The sequence below is a fragment of the Penicillium longicatenatum genome (genome assembly GCF_028827895.1).
Source record: "Penicillium longicatenatum strain IBT 33135 chromosome Unknown contig_7_segment0_segment0, whole genome shotgun sequence".
Classification (NCBI taxonomy): Eukaryota; Fungi; Ascomycota; class Eurotiomycetes; order Eurotiales; family Aspergillaceae; genus Penicillium; species Penicillium longicatenatum.
Window position 1 is genome coordinate 1,957,209 of NW_026643124.1, and position 23,557 is coordinate 1,980,765.

The window sequence follows — 23,557 nt, forward strand, 5'->3', positions numbered from 1 at the left end:
TGATTTTCTTTTATCTTAGCAACCGAGTCTTTGAACATACCGGTCTTACCATGGCGCTTGATTTATTTTATGGACTTTATGCAACTGGTTTGATCAATGGACAGTCATAGGCTTTTTTTTTTCTATTTATGGTTACTTCCTTGCTCTATCGTAACATGATGGATATCTATAGTGGGGGTACCAATTGACGTAAATCCTATAAGGCTATCGATATTACAAATTCCCGAAATATCTGTCTGCCCTCTCCTTCACCTCTTGTGCCTTATGCTTAATTGTCGCGACATCAACAGTCCCATCTTCACAAACATACCCATCGATGAGATTTGCCGAGACCCACTCAAAATAAACATTGTCCACATGAGTTGTGGATTCCGAAGGTCCATCAATTTCCCGCAATCCCTGAAGAATATTCACTCCCTTGATGCCACTATAAAGCCAGCTGCTCATCACTTCAGCAGTATCACATTCCTGCACGTAGAAGTCTTCCCTATCCCTATCTGAGACTTTCTCCATCCCACTAAGGATCAAGACCTTAGCATTCGGACTAATATATTTCGCACTGAGCACCGCTGGCAATGATCCAGTCTTACTGCTCACGCATCCCGAGCTGGAAATCAGGTCCGCGCCCAGAAGAACCAAGTCCACATTGGCAGAAGCTAGAGCCGCAGAAGCGTCTGTGTGCACTGTGACTTTCACAACTTGATCTGGTGATGATGTGAATTTTGCCTGGGACTCGGCGAGTAAAGACGAGCCCATGCTAGCGCCTTCAAAGAGGGGACGAGACTCGAGAATGTGTATATCCAGATGGGAGATGGGTGTTGACGCAAGAACATCCAACAAACTATCTCGAATAGTCGCGTTAGCTGACAGAGTGAGAATGGTGAGCTTCTGCGATTGCGCATTCTCTTTAGGGATCAAGTGCGTCTGCAGATACTTGATGAAAGAATCTTGAATGTGCGATGGAAGCATGCGATGCTTCTCCAGGTGATAATCTAGTACGGCAAGGGTACAATCCCATCTGTCCTCGTTGTCGATATCGCGGTCATATACATCCTCTATATCATCCAGAGTCGCTAGTAAGGCGTTCAAGGTACCAATGCTTATACTCTGGCCACCGTTGATCCATATGTGCCATGCTGCCAGTCGGGTAGTGTCCCACCACCTCGGATCGTCCTTTAGATGCACCAACACATCGCGAAATCCTTTCAGTGCGAGGGAAGTCAGTTCGTGGGATCCGCTCTGTTGATTCACCTGCAGCTCTTCTAGACAGGATTGTAATGCTTCGCTCGCCCCTTGATTCATGTCTCTTTCGAACCAGACTCGTCCAAGGCTTTCTGCTAGGTGAGGGACATCGCCGAGAATATCACCATCCACGACTTTTCCCGGATCGTGCCATTCCCAGGACTTGTGCTCCCAATTTATTTTGTCAGGCAGGCCATCTTGCTCGTTGTGCCTAAGCCGAAATGCGAAGGGATGCACCATGCATTTTCGTCCTGCACTAGTATCGTTAAAAGGATATGGCCTTCCATACCGCCAGAATTCGAGGTGTTGGGAAGTCAACGTGGTTTCTTCCTTTATTTCCCGCCATGCAGCCGCCAGTGGTGTTTCATGTGCGTCTATGTTTCCCGAAATATTCGCTAAATGGTTTCTTTGTCAAGTCAGCTTTATCGACACTAAAAGCCATCAAGTACGATTGATTGGAGGGGCGAATCGGCTAGAATACCCACTGGTACGTTCTAACTTTCGCACTGTGTCGAAACAAGGCGACCTGTGGGTTGGCCTTTTCAGCTGAGAAAATGAAGCATGAAACCACGGAACTTGGATTGAAGTCTGGTTCACTGTGTTGTTTTGACATTTTAAATAAACCGTAGTGAATTGTTAAGACAACTGAAGAATTCCGACACAATCTAGGGGTGACGTTGATTAGAAATCGTCGGGCTTCTGAGATGCGTGTCATAATAACATCAGCGCGGGGAACCTGCATGGATGTATTGCATGCATGAAGAACAAGACATTGATTAAGCTTATGTTGATCACTGTATAGTCTGGTATCCTTCAGGTGACTACTAGCTCATACCAAATCGTCGACTCAAATGTGCATAAAATTCCCATAATATTTTGAAGGGTTCTGTAACATCGTCAGCCTAATTATTTCTATATATCCACATTCATACCCAGCGATGAACTTCGTCTAATGACAGGAGCTATCAATTAAGTACTAAGCCTTTCTATCTGAACACCCCTGGGACAGATCAGTACATTTATGTCAAGAACGTATGTATATGCATGTAGATGGACAGTACCTCTTTTCGGACAAAGTATCATTTCCTGCTTCCAAAAGTTGTCAGACGGATCGATGACGTCATTATTCGCCAACGCGTTGAAGATCGAAATAGACACCTTTATGCTCTCCAAAGATACAAAATCCCAGTAAAGATCAATCCAAAGATGCCAGCATATACCGGGTCGTGTTATTGTCGAAACATCCAGTATGAGCTGCAGCTGGCTTCTCCCGACGATGCGCGTATGTCACTTTGCCACTGTCGAAATTGCAAAGTACGTGGATAAGTTCCAAGATTTCCACAAGGTCCCTGCGATTGACCAGAAGTTGACAAAATTGATAGAAAGCATTCGGGACAAACTATGGTCTCACGGCCAAAGTTCCCAGGGACGCATTCCATCTACTAGCCGGGGCGCCGAAAGAGCATGCGGCAGATAATGGATCTGGAGTTATAATCCACCGCGAGTTCTGTGATAACTGCGGAAGTTTCATTCTGGAATATGGGGTAAACAACTCTTACAATGAACTTTTGGGTGTTTTATAAGCAATCGGAATTTACTGATAGCATGACAGGAGCCTGCCAAGGACACTTTTCGCTATATTTGCGTTGGAACGTTGGATGATCCTGAAGCACTGCCGCCGAAAGCCGAGTTCTTCTGTAAAAGTCGAGAAAGCTGGATGCCAGAAATACCCAGTAAGTCACGGTCTTTGCTACAAAATCCCAGATGATATTTTAACGTGAGCAGATATTGTGCACAAACAAGCAGTTAAGGAGTAACAACCGCAATCAACATCCAGTGGTAAAACTACAACGATTTGCAAAATTGGCACCCGTCATATTCCTTGCATTAGGTATCAAATGTTGAAATAAAAATCGTAGTTCATGTCGCTCTACCCAGACATCCGACTAGGTTGTAGGCAGCGTCACACTCTTCACAACAATATCCGGCGCCAAAAGCTTCTCACGAATCGAAACTCCATTCAAATAATCATTACTATCCACCCGCCGATAACCATCTGCAAGAGTCTTCTCAATACCAGACTGCACATGTCGTTTAGCAGTCCTCTCACGCGCCTCTTGTAAATCCGTATCGACGAAAATCCGGTAATCGACCAAAGCCGCCAAATCCCGCCACCTAGGCTCATCGAGAAGAAGATAGTTTCCCTCAACGATAATGATCGAGACATCCGGTGTAATCGCCAATCCATCTTCTACAGGATCCTTAGCTTCGTGATCGAATGTCGGCGCATGAATGACATCATAGTCAGGCCAGGAACCTGAAATCTGTGCTAGCGGTGTCTTCTCAGCCCAGTTGCGAAGTTGACCGATAAATTTGATAAATCGGTCTACGTCGAATGTCCACGGCGCACCGCGGCGGATGTGCGCTTCTGTGGCATTTGGCATCTTATCGAGTGTTGCGCGTGATAGATGGAACCCGTCCATTGAGAGGAGGGCCGCGCGACATGATGCGTCTTTGTTGAGTTCTTGCACGATAGCTTCGGCGGTGGTTGTTTTCCCTGAGCCGGGGACTCCTGCGATACCGACGAGGAAGCGTGGTGCTGGGTGGTTTTTGGCTTCTTGACGGATGACGTCCGCCAGTCGGCGGTACTCGCATTCCATCTGGGGTATTGTTAGATCAGATTGGACGAAGGAGACGGAATGCAACTTGCAATTAGAGTTTGTGGTGTGAATGATTGAATTCTGTGGTGGATAATTTTGCATAGGATATAGTAAGGCTCCACAGATGGTCCTAGTCAGCGCTTCCCAGCGACAACATAACCTTGAATATGAAGATGAAATAAGCCACTGCCAACAAGCTAAGAGATATGAAGCCCTTGATATGTATGCGGAGGTGCGGATCACAGTGTCCGTGGCGGGTCACAGTGCTCCGATTTAAGCCTACGTCCGGTCGGCTTTGATCCGACGCTGAATCAGAATTATGCAGGAAATACCTAGTGTCCGGTGTGCAGTGAGTTAGGTGCTAAGCGGTGTGGAGGTAAGGTTTCTTGGTCGCCGTTGGTCCATCTCACCGAATAGTGGATGTCATTCATTCCACCCCCACATTCCACATTCCCCCAGCTTCAACTGAGGTCCCCCCTTTTTGTGTTTAAAGGGGGTTCATTCAGGACTATCTGAACAAACCGAGGAGCACTGATCGCAAATATATCATGAATTAATGACTAAGACAAGGATAAGGCATAAACGCCATGATCATGATCTGCCTCAATGCGCTGCACTGGCAGCTCGGCGGCAAGTTTGGTGAGGAGAGAGAATTTGCCATGCCATGCTATGATATAACAATAAAAACACATATTGAAGTCAAAAACGCTGGAGAATAATGCAAGGTTCATGTCTGCATGCGCGGTTTCATAGTCGTCGTCGTGGGGTAGGTACGCGAATCCGGGGTACATCCGTTAAAGGGGGACGATAAGTCTTGCGTTTTGGATTGGGGTCGACATAGAAACATAGGATTTGTTGTTCATAGCAATGTTGACATTGTGGTTTTGTATGATCGCAAAGGACCTGCCACTCGCGACACCCTTTGCAGGCAGTTGGGTCGCTCTGGTATTGGCGGGATGCAGTACCGGGCTTTGGCTCACACGAACCCCACCAGCTAGACAACATCCATTGCGAAATTCGATTATATATTTGTGGAATGGCCGGAGGAAGTGTGTTGGATTTGGAGGATTGTCTGGAAGTGTCTGAAGCAGGTTGTTTACTAAAAAGTAGTCAAGGGTTAGCATTTGCGCGGGGTCGAATCCCGGGGTCAACGTTCACGAACCTCGAAACCGCAGCCATGATAGGATCTCAATGATCCGCCTTTTCTTTAACAGGAGATGTAGAAGGGAAAGAAGAGGGGACAAAAGCAAAGAATTCTCTTGGGGGGCTTTGGCCCCTTATTCCCAGTGCAAAAGTCGGAAAATTGGGCTCCAAAAAAATGAAGTGTTCATGCTTCGTGACCCCAATTGTCTTGATCATCTGGCCCCACCAGAACTTAGAGCGCCACAGCATAATTTGTGTCCACGGGGCTTCATTCCGGAGATTAGAGGCAGTGAAGTACGTCACGCACAGTAATCTGATGAAAGAAATAGAAATAGTTCCATTCAGACAGGTCACATAACAAGTCCTAGGCTTAGTCTTCCAGAAGGACTCAAACTAAATATGGATCGCATCTCCGACACGATCTGCGCCGATCACCGGAAACTCAAGTCCTACTATGATCAAATCATCCACGCGGAAGATCCAGTTGAGCAAACTCGCTGGCAAAACATGTTCACCTGGGAACTTGCCCGTCATGTTGCAGGCGAGGAGCTAGTGCTCTACCCGGCGCTAAAGAAGCACCTGCACGACGATGCAGCCGAAGATCGGCAACAACATCATCAAACTGTACGAATACGAACTCGAGCCCAGGACAAATGACTAAGAAAATTGCATAGATCAAAGAAGAATTAGCTGTGTTTCAAAACCTCAAATCCACCGATCCTCGCTTCATCCCCACCCTGTCAGTTCTCATGGGGGATCTGGCAGCACACGTGAATCACGAAGGAGTGGAATTGAGGAATCTTGAAATGAATATGACACCCGGCGAGAGCAAGCGTCTAGCGGCGTCTTTTGACCGTACAAAACATTTTGTGCCAACACGTGCGCACCCTAGCGCGCCCGATCGACCTCCTTATCAGAAAGCCGTCGGACTTATCACGACGCCACTCGATTATTTGCAGGATCTGTTCCGCAAATGGCCTGAAATCCCTGCTGAGAGTCCCGTAGATTAGAGTTGTCTAGATAACGCCATATTTTTACTTCTCATCAATAGTCATACATTTTATTGGTGGGTCTGTTTAGCCTTTGTACTTGCTGCTCCAAATTGAGCCGCATTTTTGTTTGACCAGACTCTGCTTAGTACGGCGTAAATGCTAATCACGGACAAATGGATTTTTGTATACAGTAAAAGCATCTAACGAAACATTGCATAGTTCGAGTGAGGTCAATCATGTTCTTAGCTAGGAGCTCACTGCTGGGTGGAGTAGCCCCATCTCCATGTGGAGCTCGTCACGTTTGACCGCTAGAAAAGATTAGCCCATGGGCTAACTCTCAAAAATGCTTGGTTGGAAAAACAGCAATAGGGGTCGAGGGTCCACGGGGCCAATTGCCGCATATGTCAGATTGACGTTTCACAGTTAGTCTTGGAACTAGCCAAAATCTTTGCATTGCCATGATGACCGGAGTGGGGTTCCGATATTTCGTGCCTGCATTATGGTCATAAATCTCTTTCACGGGGGCTCATTAACCTAACCCTAGTGTTCTCATGCCACAGCAGGGAAAAGAAAACTCACCATCATGTCTAAGCTACTCTTGGACGAGGACTTTGATTCCATTGCTCTCCTACCGCATGATGAACAACCCTTGAAAAAGAAAGGCGACGCAAACGGCCTATCAAATGACGCTCCCATTGTCGTGGATGAAGCAGATTCAAAGGATCCAATGATTTCATTATACGCGGGAAGATACCAGAAACTCGGTAATCATTTCATTCTCTAAGATGATTTGTACTGACAACATGCTAGCCCAGGACGAAATCGAGGCGCTTGCGGAGTCTCGAATTGTTACGCGTCCTGATTAGCTAATTATTTGTGGTGCTCTGGCTGATGAAGCGAAAGGATTTTCAATCAAAAATGACTTGATTTCAACAAGCATAATGCAGTCCGGGCTCGTAATAATATCAACAATGTAATGCTCGACACAATGCCTCTCCAATACCGCCATAGACTCCAAAGAAAAAGCAAAAGGAAAATAGTAATAAAGGGAATATGGTGCTCATCCATCACGACATCATCCATCGTGAAGTCCAGTCACGAATATAACAATCCAAAATACCATCCTCAATAATCCTTAGACGACCATTTTGCAAAGTAACACTATCCCGCTCCGCCTTGTCCGTCACAAAAGTCTTCGGGCCCAGAGCGCGTCCAGCAGAAGAATCTGAGCCAAACATAGCCTCATAGTGATCAATCAGCTTAACAGCTGGATTAATATGCTCCTCCCCTCTCGCCTCACTCTCCCTCAACAATTGCAACCAACTCTCAAAAGGCACGACATCGAACTGGAAATTGCGGCCCAAGGAAGCTAACAGCGCATCCCAGGAAAACTCTCTCGAGTTACACACATTGTAGATCGAGTCATCGCCTTGATCTGCAGACAGACACTTCTTCTCAGACTCCGTGTTCGAACCCGAACGCGATCGAGTCAGTTCCAAAATAGTAGCTGCGAGGTTATCAACCGGCAGCCAAGAACAGGTTTCCTTCAGGCTGGGTAGGGCTTTCAAAACCAAGGCCGATCTGACCATCAGCGGGAGTGCCTCGGTATCATTCCAAAGACCTTTCTTTGAATGGCCGGAAACCTGCCCGATTCGGAGTGAGTAAGCTCTTGCTCCTGATTTGTGTGCTACGCTGACGATGTGTTCTCCGATAAGCTTCGATTGACCATAGCCCATGTAAGCCATGCCGAGGTCAGCGGGGGATTCTGGAATTTCGGTAGACGTTGAAGCGAGTGTGGTGGAGACCGAGGAGCAGAACATGACGACTGCGGGCTGTGGTTGTTCAACAGAGAGTGAGAACTGGAGAAGATTGTAAAGTCCGCGAATATGGGGCTCGAATTGGGATAGAGGGATATTGAAGTTCACAGGCCAGGCGACATGCAGAATTTGGGTAACGGATTTGCGCATGCGTGTTATGAGCTCTTCGCTCAGGCCGAAATCTGGCTCATCGAGGGAGCTGGTTAGGGCGATGATTTTGGATGCTTGTTCTGGAGTGATGTGAAGCTCTCTCTCAATCAGACTAGCTAGTACGTCTTCCAATGGGGACTTTCGTCGTGTCAAACAGAAGACTGTGGAGACGGAGTCGTCATTGAGAAGCTCGTACAAGGTGTGGGCACCGATTGACCCAGTGGCTCCGGTGAGGATCTTCATTGAGTTAGTAAATGGTTTTCGATTTTGAGAAATGAGATACTTACAACACCCTTTGTGGTCAATGAAGAGCCAGTAGGCATGTGCTGTTCAAATGACGAATATTTCTGAATCAATTTAGACATGACCACGTTGTCATCATCCACCATGCAAAGATCCTCGCCGCTCTGCACAGCACAGATGTACTCCGACAAAAGCGAAATGCTTCCCGTATCGTATACGACATTCTGAGGAAGACTCTCTTTGGGCAGATCGAAGTTCTGGAGGATAAGGCGACGCAGATGAATTGCCTTGAGACTATCAACTCCTTCCGAGAAGAAGTTGGCCTCTGCGCCAGAGAGACTGATACCCAGCTCATTCTGACACAAATCCGTCAAGAGCGACAGGGTTTCGTCAAAGCTCACTCGCGTTCCTCCTTCTTGGCCCTCTGCGCTAGCATATATGCTCTCTATAAGCTCATTGTAATGCAGATAGACCTGAGCTCGGATCATAGAGCCCTTATCTGTCCGAGGGAAGGTCGAGGTGGACGGCAACACGGCAACCATATCTTTAGCGATGCGGGAGAATTTCTCGGCACGAGAATTGGCCGATTCAATACTGGGCCAAATATTATCAAAGCATTCTTCGTCCGAGAGAGATGCTTCGTTCGCTTCTTGGGAGCGGAAAATCAACAGCCCCGGAGCTGTCTTACCAGCACCGAAGACCACTGCTTCATGGATGAGAGGGTGCTGTTTGATACATCCTTCAATAGGGAGTGGTAGCACTTTCTCCCCGTTAATTAGAGTAAGGCGATCGTCAAGCCGAGAGGCGTACTTCCATCTATTGGGAATAGTGGGGTGGGGTGTAAACACATCCTTGGAATGATACGAACCAGGCGGCTCATTGGAGTTTGACGCTGTCAATGCAGGGTGCCCAGCCAAATAGACGCATTCGTAAAGAGAATCTCCCAAGGGCTTCATCCAAATATGAGGTAGAAGATTTTCGAAGAACTTCATATAATTCCAATAAGGGTCGTCTTTTGGTCGGGACAAAGACTCAGCGACGAGACCTGCTTCCGTGCTACAGATATGTGAGACTTGGATTCACCACTACTTTCTTGAAAGGGACTTACAGTCCAAAGGATCCACCAAAAGGAACTCCTTCGCGAACAAGGCGGTCGCCAAGCTCATCGGGACATGGTGCTCCACCATATCCAACCACTTTGCATTTCCGCAGTGCCTCGATGCCGTGGGGGTCATCAATTAGAATTTGCAGCATATACGGCACTGCAGCGACATATTCAGGTTTCGCCTCTTGGAGAGCGGAAACAACCGAGTCCGCCGTCAGTGGCAAGGCCGCGTTCCACATGAATGCTGTTTTCCTCATCCACATTGCCTGCAACGCCGTTGAGATTCCATGGAGATGATACCAGGGAAGGGAGTTGAAGGATGTTAGCCCCGGTCCTCGCAAAGGGTGGGTCATCAGTGCGCGATGTGTGAGAAACATGGGCTTCGGGTTTCCAGTGGACCCAGAAGAGTGAAGAATCAAGGCAATCTTGTTCCTCTGGGCCTCAGAGTTCCGGTTTCTGTGCAGAACCAACAACGAGGTTTCGGTGATGGAGTCGGAAAGCGCAGGTATCGGGCGACAGGTAATGAGTTTTCGTTGCAAGATCTCACCCATTGTTGTGCGGATGGTGCCAGTTTTGCCATATATTATGTTCTCGCAGCCGACGGTGTCAAGTAACGAAACACATGCGTCGCCCGATAAACGTGGCGATAGAATCATCACTGTGTATCCCAACCGACTAAGTGCAAATAGAGTGATCACCATACTCAGGTCCGATAAGGTGAGCAAAGCTACTACGCATCCGTCTTTCTTAGGCTATTACATATTGATTTATGTTAGCAGGCCGCCAACAAACAATACAGCGATTAATAGGAACACAAACCGGCCTGAAGCCATCTTCCATCAGTGTCGAAACAGCTTGGTCTATCATCTCGTCCAGCTGTTCGCCGGTATAATAGTTGTATAATGCGGCATGGCTATCGGAGCTCGGATATGCGAGAATTGGGTATTGAACACTATCGGCGGCGCGAAGACGGATCAAGTCATCCAACACATGGAGCTGGCCGAACTTTTCTGTCAGAGGATCAGAAACATTCGAAGAGGCCGTTGGCTCAGCCGCGGTTCCACGTTGGATACCCATTTCGATGGTGCTTGTCAAAAACAAACCTCAGATTCGAGGAGGTGGGAATAGATGAGCAAAAGGAAAAGCGGTACGTATTTAATATACCCAGGGGGCATCGCCTCGAAAAGACAAACCTTAGCCACGGCGCATCACTCGAACCTCTACGCCGACCGCATTCGGGATGACCGGAGGAAGGATGAGCTGAGTGGGCCAGCTATGACGATTGCGCCCACTACTACAGAACGGCATTAATTTTTCTACAAGCAGAAGTGAGTGCCTGGAAGCTGAAAATTGTGGCGAAATGGACCGCTAGTGGGTACTGTACATGATACTAGTGACCGGGTACTTGATTGTGGCTACCGTATGTGACTACAAACACTCGGGAACAAAGAAGAGACGCTGGCATGCCAATGCAGATGTCAAAATGACTTCCGCAAAGTGCATGACTCGTGAAAATTGGAGGATCCTGAGCGAATGAAAATCGATTGTAGAAAATTAGCGGCCAATTGGGCCTTCCTACTGGCTGCATATTTCCAAGTGATGCGGGATGACCGACAAACGCCTCGCCTCGACAGGGGTTATCCTCTTGCAGTAGTGGATTATCATCGCAACCAGAGACAAAGTTACACTGCACAGATGCCCAAATCACCAGGTTGCAATCGAAATTCCGTTCGTCCAGCCTTGGCATCTTGAATCCTTCACACCCGTCGATCGCATGTGGAGATCTTCATCGTTAGCCTCCTGAAGGAAGATCGCTTCAGGAATAAATGAACGAATTTGAATAATTATTCGAGTCCCACTGGGCTGAAGAAAATGCAGTCATAATAGTGGAGATCGGAAAAGTTGGAAAATTGGGGCGAGAGAGACATGATATTGGTTGCTCACCCCCACCGCAATTCAAGGTGGAGACATTAATCTACTGTACATACACTGCTCTGTACTAGATATACAGGGCCTAATTGATTCCCACATGGGAACGAATACTGTATCATCATTTCAGGATAGTAAGAGGTACATACTGAATATCCGACGTCGGTTTGCCGTTTATGCAGATAGCCACATGCGCAGCTGATGAGAATAGCCCTACTTCAGATAACGATCTGACAGATCAATCTCACTCTCCTCCACCAACCAGGAGTTGATAGAAGTGAGAACAATAGATTGTTTAATTTGGCTATGACGCCTTCGTAAGCGCTAATCTCCAGCTTTCCAAGTCACGGTTGCCACTCCGCAATAAATACTGAAACGCCCATTTCTAAGTCCCAAGATGATCATGCAAAGCTAAAACTCGCAACATTGATGCGATCAATGCCCAATCCGAGACAAAGCCAACAACGGCCAAGATCTGCAAAGGCATCATCCCGAGTCCTAAGTACGACCCTAGATAAGACCCGGAACGAACGAATCCACGGAGCCGGGATTCCACCCCCGGTATGGAACCTCCTGCATAGTCCCGTATCCAAGGTCCTTGAGCCGAACGGGGAGAGCGGACCGTTGAGTCGGGTCTACAAATCTGCTCCGGAATGTGAACTGTGGAACAGATCTCAGATTTGAGATGAGCCCAACCGTGCTGGAAACGGGCTCGTTGGCGGATCTTGGAAAGATCGCCCCATTTGCGCCCCGCTAATTGCCGGGAAGAATGCTTACCGTCCGATCGGATCCTGGCATGCTAGCTATTTGAACTTTGATTTGTGACGGGGAACTGAGATCGACATTCTTTGATGCGCGGAACGCTACAGGGTTGTCCCGATGCCGGGAAATATAGTTCGGTTGGTCTAGAGCTGGAACACTGGTAATGTGATGGGTCGCTTTTCCAGAAACATCAATGAAGTGCATCTTGACATTCCATTAATCCTAGGGAGTTGGGTGAGGTCTTCCGGGACTGCATTTTGAACTGGATCGTTTCGATAGCAATTTACCCCTGGTGGCTTTGTTCAAGGGATATTTGCCGTCATGAACATATGCGTGCATCCTAAGCACTATTGAAAGTAGATACACTAATCAAACCTATAAAATTCTTCGATTCATTTCATTCTGGCAGAATCCTTGGAGCGCCTTTGTACTAAACGCCACGCACATGTAAAAGTACTTTGGAAGATAATACTGCAAGTACCTATTAATATTAAGGAATGTATATATTTCCTAGCCACTGAGAACGGAGGAGATGTTCGTATGCCAAACCAGTAGATCAGGTCACCAAGCTCAATCCTTGGTGATAACAGAAACGCTATCTTCAAATCTGACGTATGACTTAGATCACACATTAAGCTGATCGCAAGATAAACTCGTGCAACTTGATTATTCTCCGCATCGACTACCCTATCAGGGAGTCTCCGTACTGACATCGCACCATTAATATACCTTGCATATCCAAGACCCGTCTTACGCGCCTCGCATTATGCGTTTAATCTTCTCTCTGTCCGCCTTATTCTCCGTATCACTCATAATGAAAACACATGCGGTTCTCTGCCCCCTGAAGCAAAGTTCATGAAACCGGACCATTAGGAATCGGAAAGATCGACTACCCACATTTGCACTGTAACCTCGCGTTTACAAAAGCAAACATACATGTATGGGGCGTATCATTCCTTCGGTGCTTTCTACCGATCAAGTCGTGCTGATGTGGGAAGTGGGCCAAGCTAACGCAGACTAAAATTGGAATGTCGCCCAATGGGACAACCCGCTGTAGCCGCTCCACTCACTTTTGATTGCGTATTGGTACATCTTCCTGGCATTAAATGTTGCGCTGTTTTCGGGCAGCTGAGTCCAAGTGGCGGTTTGGTGGGGATGAAGCTGGGACCAGGACTCCAGCTAGGGTTTGGCCTCGAAACCCTCCGAAGTCACCGTATCCGACGATCCAGGCAATGCCCGCATGTGAAATGTATAAATGGGAGTGAAGGGCCAGCTGTTGAAACTCAACACCCTGGTTTGTACTACATGTAGCCACATTTTGTGACGCTCTTCTTCTTTGTTTTCTTCAACGCCGATATGACTGTCACTACACCCCTTTACTCTATGGTCAATCGACTGGGCCAGTTAGTGCAGCAGGAGAGTAACAATTCTTCACCACAAACCCATTTTGAGCTGCTACGGATGATTGACCAGTTCAAGCTGGCGGTGGAGAGTCCATCTGAGACTGTTCAGCGCCTCATTTATCAGGTATGAGGATCCACATCTACGTAATAATTTTGAGAGCTGAATCTGACCCACTATAGCCCCCACAGAATGCCGCGCTCCGAACCGTGGTTGATCTAGAGATCTTCCCTCTGCTTATGCAGAAGCAGTACCAGAATACAGGGATCTCGGCCGCGCAGTTATCGGAGTACACTGGTGCGGAGCAGGAGTTGATAGGTATTGCATCTTATCGTGTTTTTCCCTCGTGCGCGACTAACAATCACACAAGTCCGCTTAATGCGGGTCGTAGCATCTCTCGGTCTCTGCACAACCACAGAATTTCAGGTATATAGAGCGAACGAGAAGACGGCAGCTCTGACCCAGCCTGCCGGTCGTGATGGAATTCCTTGCATGTAAGACGGAGATCCCTGCCATGGTTATTTGACGGAACCTCCACTCACCGAATTCTCATTTGTCAGATATGACCTCGCAGTTCCAACTCTCAGCAAATTGCCAGAGTATCTGCGTGCTCATGATTATGCTAACCCACAAGACTATGAGAGTTCACCCATGCAATGGGCAGTTGGTCAAAGCCAGTTTGAGTGGTTAGCCAAGCACAAAGATCAGCAGACGTTGTTCAACTCGTACATGGCGAGTCGCCGACAAGGGCGACCAATGTGGTTCGATGTCTACCCAGTCGAGAGATTGATGGGTCATTCCATTCCTTGCATTGACACAGTTTTCCTCGTCGACATCGGGGGTAATCAAGGGCATGATTTGAGTCAATTCCGGCAGAAGTACAAACACCTCCCAGGAAGGGTCATCTTGCAGGATCTTCCACAGGTTTTGAACGGTGTCTCTGGTCGCGAATCTGGTATCGAGGTCATGCCGTACAGCTTTATGGATCCCCAACCTGTGAAAGGTGCAGCAGTGTATTACTTCCGCTCCATATTCCATGACTGGTCCGACGAGATCTGTCTTCAGATTCTGCGCAACACAATACCTGCTATGGCGCAAGATTATTCTCGGATTTTGATCGTGGACTTTGTGCTGCCCGACACTGATACTCCTCTCATGCAGGCATCACTTGATATTCAGATGATGAGTATTGGTGCTGGTGTTGAACGATCGGAGACTCAGTGGAGGGATTTGCTTAAAAAGGCTGGCTTGGAGATCACGGGCATTTGGAGCCAAAGTCCAGGCCAGGAGTCAGTGATTGAGGCTATTCCTATGTTGCTGGAGGCGCAAAACCGACCACTTTTATAGGGAGTCGGCTCTTTGTTCAAGTAATGCGTGAACTCCAACGGATGACAACAAGAGAAATGATAAAGATGGACAGACTGCGGTGTAGTAATAACTGGATTTTTAGTGGGTCAGCGGCGTCTTTGAATAGAAATCAAATAATGGAATGACAGGAAAAGATCAGTAAAACTTTGTAAAGTAGTCTTATGTTGCTTAAGTCTGAAAAAAATCTTTCTCATCCAAATCATTATCAGAAGCTCTACAATTTGAACATACAGGATAAAAAATGAAGAACAAGATCAACGATAAAAGTTAAAATATAAGGGAAAAAAATAAAAAAAATGAAACAGAGAAACGCTATCGGAGGTTTTGAACCTTGATGCCCCCCAGCTGGAACTCTCGACTTCCAACCAACTGCGATAACAATATCATAGGTATTATTCAATGGATTTTTGGTCGTTCAATGGCTCGAAATTGGCTAGGGCGGCTTAGGATATATTACCGCGTCGGCTGGATGTAAAATATTGTATTTATCACACAGCTTATCCACACAACAAATATCTGACTGCCATTACCGCTACATCCTCAACCACACATATCCCTCGGAAATGTAGTCCTAGTGTCGCAATTTGCTCTCTCATAGCAGTCTGGTATCCCTCATCCTTCATCAATCCACCAGTCAATACCAACTCCGTCTCCTCGGGTACAACATACCCGCAGGACCTAGGATCAACAAGACGATGCAGAGGCTTTCGAACAATGGAAGATACCTTGGCATCTATAATAGCCTTTGCCGTGCTATTCCCCGCTAGCTTCAATACCGCCTCGGCAACACCAGCAATGCGAGACTTGACACTCTGAGTACGAGACTGCGAGAGAATTTCGCTCAAAAGGTCAATGTTATCATTTTCCTCGACCTGCCCGCCCAATTTTCCTATCACAGCACGTTCAAATTCGCCTAGCTCATTTTGCCCAAGACCCAGATTCCTCTCTTCCAACACCTCTAGCACATTCTTGATGGCTTCAAGGCCAATGGAATAACCTCCACCCTCGTCTCCGAGCAGATGACCCCACCCGCCAGCTCGAGCAACACAGGTATATGCCTGGCCTTCGGTCCGGTTGTATCGCATCGCCACACTTCCGGTGCCTGCAATCACGGCAATTACAGAAGGGCTTTGGTTTGATGCGGCAGTCAACAAGGATACATCATTGGTTAGCTTGAGGGCAGGAGTGGTGTGATCCAGGCCAAATAGTTCACCGAGCTTTGGGGCCAGTATGCTGTGCAGGCCGCTTCTATCCATACCTGCTAGACCGATCCAAACTGATCGGAAGGATTGTTTGAGGCACTCCCTCCAATTCGAGTCCGTTAGCTCAGTTCCGGGTATTTTCTCTTTCAGCGCAGCCTTGGTTGCCGTGGCCAGCGCGGATATGATGACTTCCACATTGTTAATGTTATCGGTACTGCCCGAGTGTTAGCTGACGATCTTGCAACCGCTCCTGAAGTTCATACATATTGCATGGTCCAGCAAACCCATGACTGATAACGCCATCTTTGTTTGCGACGACAGCAGCACATTTGGTACCGCCACCATCAATACACAACACGAATCGTCTGCTCTCTGGTAAGGATTTTTGTGCAGGTTGACGTGTTTCTGTCAACGCCTTAGCGAGAACACCTCCAGCCGACGCCAAAGCCTCTCGACAGCTCTCAACGGATCCACTCGTTTCAGCAACTAGAATAGCGAGCTTGACACTACGATTGCACCTCGCAAGAAGCGAGTCCAACTCGGAATCCGAAAAGCCCTGGCATTTTCCACTCAGTCTCCGCAGAATATTCCGAGCGCGCTGCTCGAGTTTGAGATTCGATGCCACCATGTCAACCATCTGCTAACAATCAGTCACAATCATTTAGGCAAAAACAACACCTTCCTACCATATTTCCATAAGTCTTCCCGATTCGAATCATAGTTCCCGTGCTCAGCATGTTCAAGACCATCTTCGTGGCACTCCCCGCCTTGAGTCTAGTACTCCCAGTAACCACTTCCGGACCCGGTAGCGGAGCAATCAGGTAATCCACATTACCAGAGTGACCCATAGCCGATGGGGAAGTGCATATAACACCAATAGTAAGGCAGCCTAGCCGTTTGGCAAAGGAAAGACATCCAAGGACATAGGGTGTACGGCCGGAGCTGGCAATACCAATCACACTGTCAAGATTCCGATCGAGATTCAGACGCTGCAAGTCATCTCTACCGGCTTGCTCGTTATCTTCGGCGCCCTCTTGAGCTTGCCGGATTGCATCGTTTCCTCCGGCGATCAACCCGACGAATTGGGATGGGGAAGCAGCAAAGGTAGGCGGGATTTCCGAAGCATCCAGGATCCCTAACCTAGGAATTTCCGATGTTAATTATTTGTTTCTCTTGGTATATCTTTGCATTTGGCATGCTAACCGTCCACTTGTGCCTGCTCCAACATACACCACCCTGCCGCCTTTCCGAACACGCAAAGCCAGGGCATCGATCGCATCCGCAATGACCGGTAGACACAGTGCAACGCTCTCTGCTACTAGATGATCCTCGTTGTTTATTACCGTACACATCTCCAGCGTCGATACGCGGTCGATATCGGTCGTCTGGGGATTAACCCCCTCAGTCTGCAGTCTAGCCAAGCCATCGAGATCCATGTTCGCCGACAGTTGCCAGTCACTTGATTAGTGGTGTAGAGCAATATGCAGGAAAGCCGGTGTTTTGCGCGCGACTGAGACGAATAAACTCTTCCATGATTGACGCCATCCTCCCCTAGGAAACGATAGTCGGAAGCGACCGACATCCGCTCACCGAGACTGAAGCCCGAGCGAGATCCGTTAATTGCGGGGCGTTGCCGATAAAAAAAAACATCCCACGTTACGAGCCAGAGTCGCAACGCTACCCCAGTGTGGTACTCGGCTCCAATAAACCATGGGTGACATGTGGGGTTGTGTATCTTCCCCAGAACCTACCCAATGTGGAGTCTGAACAGCGCTTAAACCCGCGAATATATGCCTGTATTTATGCAACTTTTCCCAATAAATCGATATTCTCGTAGATCAGTGTTTAGGCCATCGGGTAATTTCCTTTTTCTTTGGCCTTTCTCCACATCAGATACCACTGCTCATGTGTGGAATCCAGGGATAGAACCCCATATCATGCCAGATCTCACGATTGGTGCTTGGATGGTATCCTTCAAATATTTTGGTTTCGAATTTCGCTTTTGCCGTTCGTTGGTCGCATCTGCACTTGCATCACAATATGGAGGACGGAACAAGGGCTGGAACCGTTGATCAGGGACGCAAGGATTCAGTTTGGCGTCGGATCTATACACACAGTTGGGTCCAGATTCTGCTGATCAGTTTTATCTGTTTTTGCTGTCCTGGGGTACGTATCGCGTTGTCACCACTTCAACATCCAGAGTTGAACTAATTGCCGGGATATAGATGTACAATGCCCTCACTGGACTGGGAGGATCTGGACAAGTGAATCAAACAGTTGCTGCAAACGCTACTGTGGCGTTACTTGCAGCCACGGCAGCAACAGCGTTATTTGTTGTTGGGCCGATTTTCAATCGCGTCGGTCCCCGTGTTTGTCTTCTTCTTGGCGGTTGGGCATATCCGTTGTACTCGGGGAGTCTCCTCTGCTTCAACTGTATGTATACAGGGTATGATATATCCTCGTCTATACATTTGCTAATTTTTACTTTTCACCCCTGGCAATAGCGACCAATAATGGTGCCTTTGTGATCGCCTCCGGTGCGCTCCTCGGCGTGGGCGCATCGTTCTTGTGGGTCGCACAAGGAGCTATCATGACAACGTATGTGCCCGAATCACAAAAGGGACGTGCAATCGCGGCGTTCTGGATCATCTTCAACCTCGGGGGTGGAGTGGGATCTCTAGCCAGCTTTGGGCTGAACTATAATTCCACCAGCGGCACGGTCTCGAATGCGACATACATCGCTCTCCTAATTCTCATGGGAATTGGATGGTTGATGGGCGTGTTCATCTGCCCCCCTGCATCAGTTCGAGTGGCCCAATTGAAAGCAATCCCAGAGGAAGAAAAGAACTGGAAGCAGACGGCGCGATTGTCCGTAAGTACCATCGCTGATTGGCGTGTCTTGTGCATGCTGCCACTTTTCTTCTCGGCAAATGTCTTTTACTCTTACCAGCAGAATGTGGTCAATGGCATGACCTTTGATATCCGCACGCGCTCGCTTAATGGTGCTTTTTACTGGATTGCGCAGATGTTGGGCGGCTTGATCATTGGTCTTATTCTTGACTTTCCGGGTCTGAACCGACAGGTTCGCGCGAGGGTTGCTTGGGTATTCCTTTTCGTGACTGGAATGGCTATCTGGGGCGGTGGTTATGCGTTCCAGAAATGGTCGTCGCGCCGCTTGGCCTTGGGCATCAAGCAGGATATCGACTACAAGGACGGTTCTGCCTCCGTCGGTCCAATGCTACTCTACATCTTCTATGGCGCCTACGACGCGTTTTGGCAGTCGTTCTGCTACTGGCTCGTGGGGGCTCGGTCTAATTCGCCTGCTGTCACCGCGATCTTGGTCGGTGCGTACAAGACCTTCCAAAGTGCGGGCGGAGCTATGGCATGGCGAATCAATGCATTGGGGAAGCCTGCTATGACCCAATTTGCCATGGATTGGGGTCTGTGTATGGGGTCGCTTGTCATCGCCATTCCTTCCGTTCTGGCGGTTACCCTGACCAGCGATACTGAGCCCGAAAAGATGAAGAGCATGGATGACCCGGATTCGCCGGATCCGCCGGATTCCGAGAAGCACAAACCTGTGCTAAGAAAGTAATAGATATCACGCAAGGCGGTGTTGCGGTGAGGCTTGGTCGCACACGTAAACATCCAGGGTCGTAACAAACGTCAGGTACACGAGCCTAAATTAATATTCGTTGCAACACTGTCCTTGGTTCGTAGACCGTTAAAGTATATACATGGATTGTCGCACATGCACACTCCCTTTACCGAACGCAGTTCTTCAGGACTGCAGTCTCCATCCATAGCTTGGTGTATTGTTGGTGCAACCAGACCATAACCGGGCCCATAGGAGCAGCGTCGGCCTTGCCCAGACCCTGATAGAAGCAGCTCTTCAAGGTAAACTCGGCCACGCCCTCTTCCTGCTTGATGACGGCTCCCATCTCAAAGAGACCATCGGAGGGGCGAACATCTTGGTGGCGGGGAGTATCACCGCAACGGACGGTGATCTTCTCCTCGGTTTTCTCAACGACTTCAAAGTGGTCGGTGATGAGGGTGCCGACTTCGTAGTTGTTTGCGAGGAGCTCCTTGCGGCTCCACAGGTGAGAGGCAGTTTCGGGACCCTGATATTTGTTGGACAGGTAGGCGCGCTGGACGATGTAGCCTAAGAGGGGAATTTCATTAGACGGAGTTTCGCCGATCGCAGTCGGTTGAGCTTACCCATGCCACCCCAGACACCGGCACAGAAAGCTTCGGTTAGCTTAGCCTTGTTTTCTAACAGCTCGGGCTTAATCTTCTCGAGCGGGACACGGCGGACACATAGGTCGTGCAGGGTTGGGTTCTGCTCGGGGTTGAACTTTTTGAAGAAGGGTGATTGGAAGATCGGATCGGAGGTTTGCATGGGCTCGAAGACGTCATTGCGCGTGGCCCCCCAGAAGACAGCAATGGAGGCGACGGTGCCGGCGGCGGAGATCTTCAAAGCGCGTTTGATCAAGCCCATTGTGACTGGATTGGAGGTGAAAGTTTGGAGGAAGAGAGAGTTGAGTGAGAGCTCGAGTTCCACGTTCGGTGAGTGCGGAGAACATTGGAAGCGGCAATTGACATTTCCCCGTCACGAGGGCTTGGCCTACGGCACATTTTCTAGTTTAAACTGAGATTGATAGCTAATTAGTGATGCCAGGCTACGACGCCAAATTTCCTATCTGATAAATATACATACCTTAATACCAATATAGCAGTTGATCAAATAGTGATTAGAATATTGGAGTTGGGTGTAGCACACCACGGAAATATGTATCCGCGTGGAGCTTCATCCTACAGTATCAACGAGTACCTACCGTCTCACCGGTCGATTCCAGGGAGAACCAATAACAAGACAATGCTTACATACCTCTGGACCGGGGTCCGTGAACCTACACATAACAGTCCAGGCACCTGTGGATTCCAAGCCTCGAAATGACGCCAGAAGTCGGAAATCCCGATTTCCAAAGTTAAGCATATTGGCACAACGACGATGTCTCACCCTACCAACTATATGATGAAAAGGGATCTCCGAGCACGAGTCGGATATCTACTAGTCCATAAATGAAGGGATTCAAAATAGATGACTTCTAGACTTCAATCGCGGCGCTTGCTCCATACGGCTTCAGCTTAGCTTTGGTTCTGGCGCGGAACGCCGATCTCCACCTTGAAGTCGGAATAGCCGAATTACATCCCCATCCACCTGGCGCACCACTGTATCATTCCTGCCCCTGCGCCCAATAGGACCGATCCTGTTAGCTGGAGCAAAAGTCCCCCATTTTCGATTGTGGGGAAGCAATCGCTGGGGTAAATCGGTGGGGTATTTGAACAAACCTTGCCGCGCCTCTCCTGGATCGACTTCTTTCTCTTTCCCCCAGACCGAACATATAAAAGCCCCACACATCATGACAGACACGAAAGACGACTCCCATCGATTCAGTGCTTCTAGCCATTTGGAGAATCTGCCCGATGAGCGCATGCCTTCCGTCGGCGATTTGAAACCGGTCATCGAGGAAGATGACGTGAATAATCCGCAGGTGAGAACAAGTGAATGGTTCAAACGAGGAACAAGAGATGCTCATTAATTCTCACAGAATTGGCCCCTATCAGCCAAACTATCCACCTACCTTACGATTTGCTCCTTCACCTTTTTGGCCAATGTCAACTCCAGTAATTTCACGGTCGCCACCTCGGCTATTATCAAGGAGTTCCATGTCAACCAGACCCAGGCGGGGCAGCTGGTCTGCTTTAATGTCTTTCTTTTCGGCGTGGGTAATATTTTCTGGGTGCCGCTCATGCGGGTCATTGGGAAACGCCCCGTTTACTTGATAGCGATGCTGTTCCTCTGCATGATGAATGTATGGTCTAGCCAGTGCACCAGCTACGGCGAACTACTGGCATCGCGCATTATTTCAGGCTTCGCAGCGGCGGCTGCCGATGCCACGGTGCCCGCTGTCGTGGCCGATATGGTTGCCGCGAAGGACCGGGGCCACTACATGATGTTTTTTCATCTTGCAATGACGGCCGGGCTCTTCGTGGGTCCCTTAATCAATGCCTACCTGGTGCAGCAACAAGATTGGCGCTGGATGTGTTATTTCCTTGCGATCGCGGTCGGTGTGGTCCTGGTGATCGCTATCTTCACCATCCGGGAGACAACGTACCTGAAGAGGCGCTCGGGAAACCTAGAGAAGCGATCACAGTTGCAGTGGATGTCCTTGACGCTCGGCTTCAATCGGGATGCTTCATTCCTGCAAGCTCTTTTGGATATTCTAGCCAACGCTGCTTACCCACCATTAATCTGGTGCTCGTTAACGATTGGAATCTCGGTCGGATGGTTAGTAACTCCTAACCCCCTCACGCCCCCCGTTAAGAAAAGATCGCTAACCTTAACCAGGAATATTGTGGTTCAACTAACATCCTCCCGTACATTCCTCAAGCCGCCCTATAACTGGCAATTGGGTGACTTGGGCCTTCTATCCCTCGCTGGATTTATTGGTTGCGTACTCGCATTTTATGCCGGTGGCCGACTGATCGATATTATCTCCAACCGGAGCACTAAGAAACACGGCGGGGCTCGTATGCCAGAGTACCGACTACCGGCGATTGTGATCCCCGGAACTATCGGACCAGCGGGGATCTTGATTTTTGGACTCTGTGTCGCACACAAAACACACTGGATTGGACCTGCTGTGGGATATGCCATGCAGGCCTTTGGCGTGGCTGCGATATCGAACGTGGCTGTGACCTACTCACTAGATTCGTACAAGCCGGTATGTGATACTTCTATGAGTGTCTTGGGTATAGCTGACTTAAAAACCCTATCAGGTCACTGGTGAGGCTCTGGTGATTATTTTTGTCATTCGCAATACTATTGGTATGCTGCTGTCGTTGTATGCGGCTGATTGGATTGAGAGACAAGGAACAGCCGCGGTCTTTGGAGAGATGACGGCCATTCAAGTCGTGAGCGTTCTTTTTGCTATTCCATTGTACTTCTGGGGCCGCTCTCTGAGGGCCTTCACGTCCACTTATGGACCCATGAAGCGGTTCCAGGACTCATGAATTCCTATATTGAATAGAAATTATTGCTAGATGTACACCCAATTCATTACCGATACTCATAAGTTTATCCTTCCAATCAACAAATTAACAAGATCCAAATAAACAGCCAAGTACTTTTAAGTAACCGAAATTAGCATAGGAGGACGAAATGTAAACTGCCATCTCTACTGTAGTCTCAGTGTTCCAATATAAGACTCCCGATTACAATCTGAAACAGTCAATTCCCTTTAAGTCCCTTGAGTGTCCCTAAGCAGGCTCATGTTCGATTGGATCTTAGGACGGTGTGGCCCAAATGGTAGACGGAATACACATATCAACAGGCAGGCTCGTGTGTGATGTCGGTCTTGATTTACGCACATCAAGCCATGAATCTCATGCTACATGATAAGAAATAAATCTCAAATGTCATATAAAATGAATTCCTAGCGCCGATTGTGTTCTAGTAGTACATTGCAATCCCAAAAAA

The 23,557-nt window shown here is 48.3% G+C and overlaps 11 protein-coding genes across 11 annotated transcripts; 6 read left to right on the top strand and 5 right to left on the bottom strand.

Annotated features, from left to right (window-relative positions):
- Window positions 1-213: 213 nt before the first annotated feature.
- Window positions 214-1,855, bottom strand: N7484_010990 (translation initiation factor eIF-2B subunit family protein; the record flags this gene model as incomplete). The annotated part of the gene is made up of 2 exons (XM_057121377.1): window positions 214-1,637; window positions 1,750-1,855. 2 exons carry the CDS (start codon window positions 1,853-1,855, stop codon window positions 214-216), a joined length of 1,530 nt encoding a protein of 509 aa, XP_056967131.1.
- Window positions 1,856-2,448: 593 nt separating this feature from the next.
- On the top strand, window positions 2,449-3,010 carry N7484_010991 (GFA family protein; the record flags this gene model as incomplete). Its single annotated transcript, XM_057121378.1, has 3 exons — window positions 2,449-2,556; window positions 2,625-2,786; window positions 2,855-3,010. 3 exons carry the CDS (start codon window positions 2,449-2,451, stop codon window positions 3,008-3,010), a joined length of 426 nt encoding a protein of 141 aa, XP_056967132.1.
- Window positions 3,011-3,188: 178 nt separating this feature from the next.
- N7484_010992 (phosphoribulokinase/uridine kinase family protein) lies at window positions 3,189-3,902 on the bottom strand (the record flags this gene model as incomplete). Its single annotated transcript, XM_057121379.1, has 1 exon — window positions 3,189-3,902. The coding sequence occupies one exon, from the start codon at window positions 3,900-3,902 to the stop codon at window positions 3,189-3,191; it is 714 nt and encodes a 237-aa protein (XP_056967133.1).
- A 1,542-nt stretch (window positions 3,903-5,444) lies between these two features.
- On the top strand, window positions 5,445-6,055 carry N7484_010993 (uncharacterized protein; the record flags this gene model as incomplete). The annotated part of the gene is made up of 2 exons (XM_057121380.1): window positions 5,445-5,669; window positions 5,720-6,055. 2 exons carry the CDS (start codon window positions 5,445-5,447, stop codon window positions 6,053-6,055), a joined length of 561 nt encoding a protein of 186 aa, XP_056967134.1.
- A 565-nt stretch (window positions 6,056-6,620) lies between these two features.
- Window positions 6,621-6,903, top strand: N7484_010994 (uncharacterized protein; the record flags this gene model as incomplete). The annotated part of the gene is made up of 2 exons (XM_057121381.1): window positions 6,621-6,801; window positions 6,848-6,903. 2 exons carry the CDS (start codon window positions 6,621-6,623, stop codon window positions 6,901-6,903), a joined length of 237 nt encoding a protein of 78 aa, XP_056967135.1.
- A 201-nt stretch (window positions 6,904-7,104) lies between these two features.
- N7484_010995 (AMP-dependent synthetase/ligase) lies at window positions 7,105-10,429 on the bottom strand (the record flags this gene model as incomplete). Its single annotated transcript, XM_057121382.1, has 4 exons — window positions 7,105-8,241; window positions 8,292-9,303; window positions 9,356-10,104; window positions 10,172-10,429. 4 exons carry the CDS (start codon window positions 10,427-10,429, stop codon window positions 7,105-7,107), a joined length of 3,156 nt encoding a protein of 1,051 aa, XP_056967136.1.
- A 2,970-nt stretch (window positions 10,430-13,399) lies between these two features.
- N7484_010996 (uncharacterized protein) lies at window positions 13,400-14,791 on the top strand (the record flags this gene model as incomplete). Its single annotated transcript, XM_057121383.1, has 4 exons — window positions 13,400-13,570; window positions 13,627-13,762; window positions 13,815-13,938; window positions 14,005-14,791. The coding sequence occupies 4 exons, from the start codon at window positions 13,400-13,402 to the stop codon at window positions 14,789-14,791; spliced, it is 1,218 nt and encodes a 405-aa protein (XP_056967137.1).
- Window positions 14,792-15,309: 518 nt separating this feature from the next.
- N7484_010997 (putative glucokinase regulator family protein) lies at window positions 15,310-17,450 on the bottom strand (the record flags this gene model as incomplete). The annotated part of the gene is made up of 4 exons (XM_057121384.1): window positions 15,310-16,228; window positions 16,278-16,651; window positions 16,701-17,154; window positions 17,218-17,450. 4 exons carry the CDS (start codon window positions 17,448-17,450, stop codon window positions 15,310-15,312), a joined length of 1,980 nt encoding a protein of 659 aa, XP_056967138.1.
- Window positions 17,451-18,054: 604 nt separating this feature from the next.
- On the top strand, window positions 18,055-19,609 carry N7484_010998 (putative MFS transporter; the record flags this gene model as incomplete). The annotated part of the gene is made up of 3 exons (XM_057121385.1): window positions 18,055-18,180; window positions 18,240-18,447; window positions 18,519-19,609. 3 exons carry the CDS (start codon window positions 18,055-18,057, stop codon window positions 19,607-19,609), a joined length of 1,425 nt encoding a protein of 474 aa, XP_056967139.1.
- A 169-nt stretch (window positions 19,610-19,778) lies between these two features.
- N7484_010999 (uncharacterized protein) lies at window positions 19,779-20,512 on the bottom strand (the record flags this gene model as incomplete). The annotated part of the gene is made up of 2 exons (XM_057121386.1): window positions 19,779-20,176; window positions 20,233-20,512. 2 exons carry the CDS (start codon window positions 20,510-20,512, stop codon window positions 19,779-19,781), a joined length of 678 nt encoding a protein of 225 aa, XP_056967140.1.
- Window positions 20,513-21,437: 925 nt separating this feature from the next.
- On the top strand, window positions 21,438-23,091 carry N7484_011000 (uncharacterized protein; the record flags this gene model as incomplete). The annotated part of the gene is made up of 4 exons (XM_057121387.1): window positions 21,438-21,569; window positions 21,627-22,366; window positions 22,427-22,802; window positions 22,858-23,091. 4 exons carry the CDS (start codon window positions 21,438-21,440, stop codon window positions 23,089-23,091), a joined length of 1,482 nt encoding a protein of 493 aa, XP_056967141.1.
- Window positions 23,092-23,557: the final 466 nt, after the last annotated feature.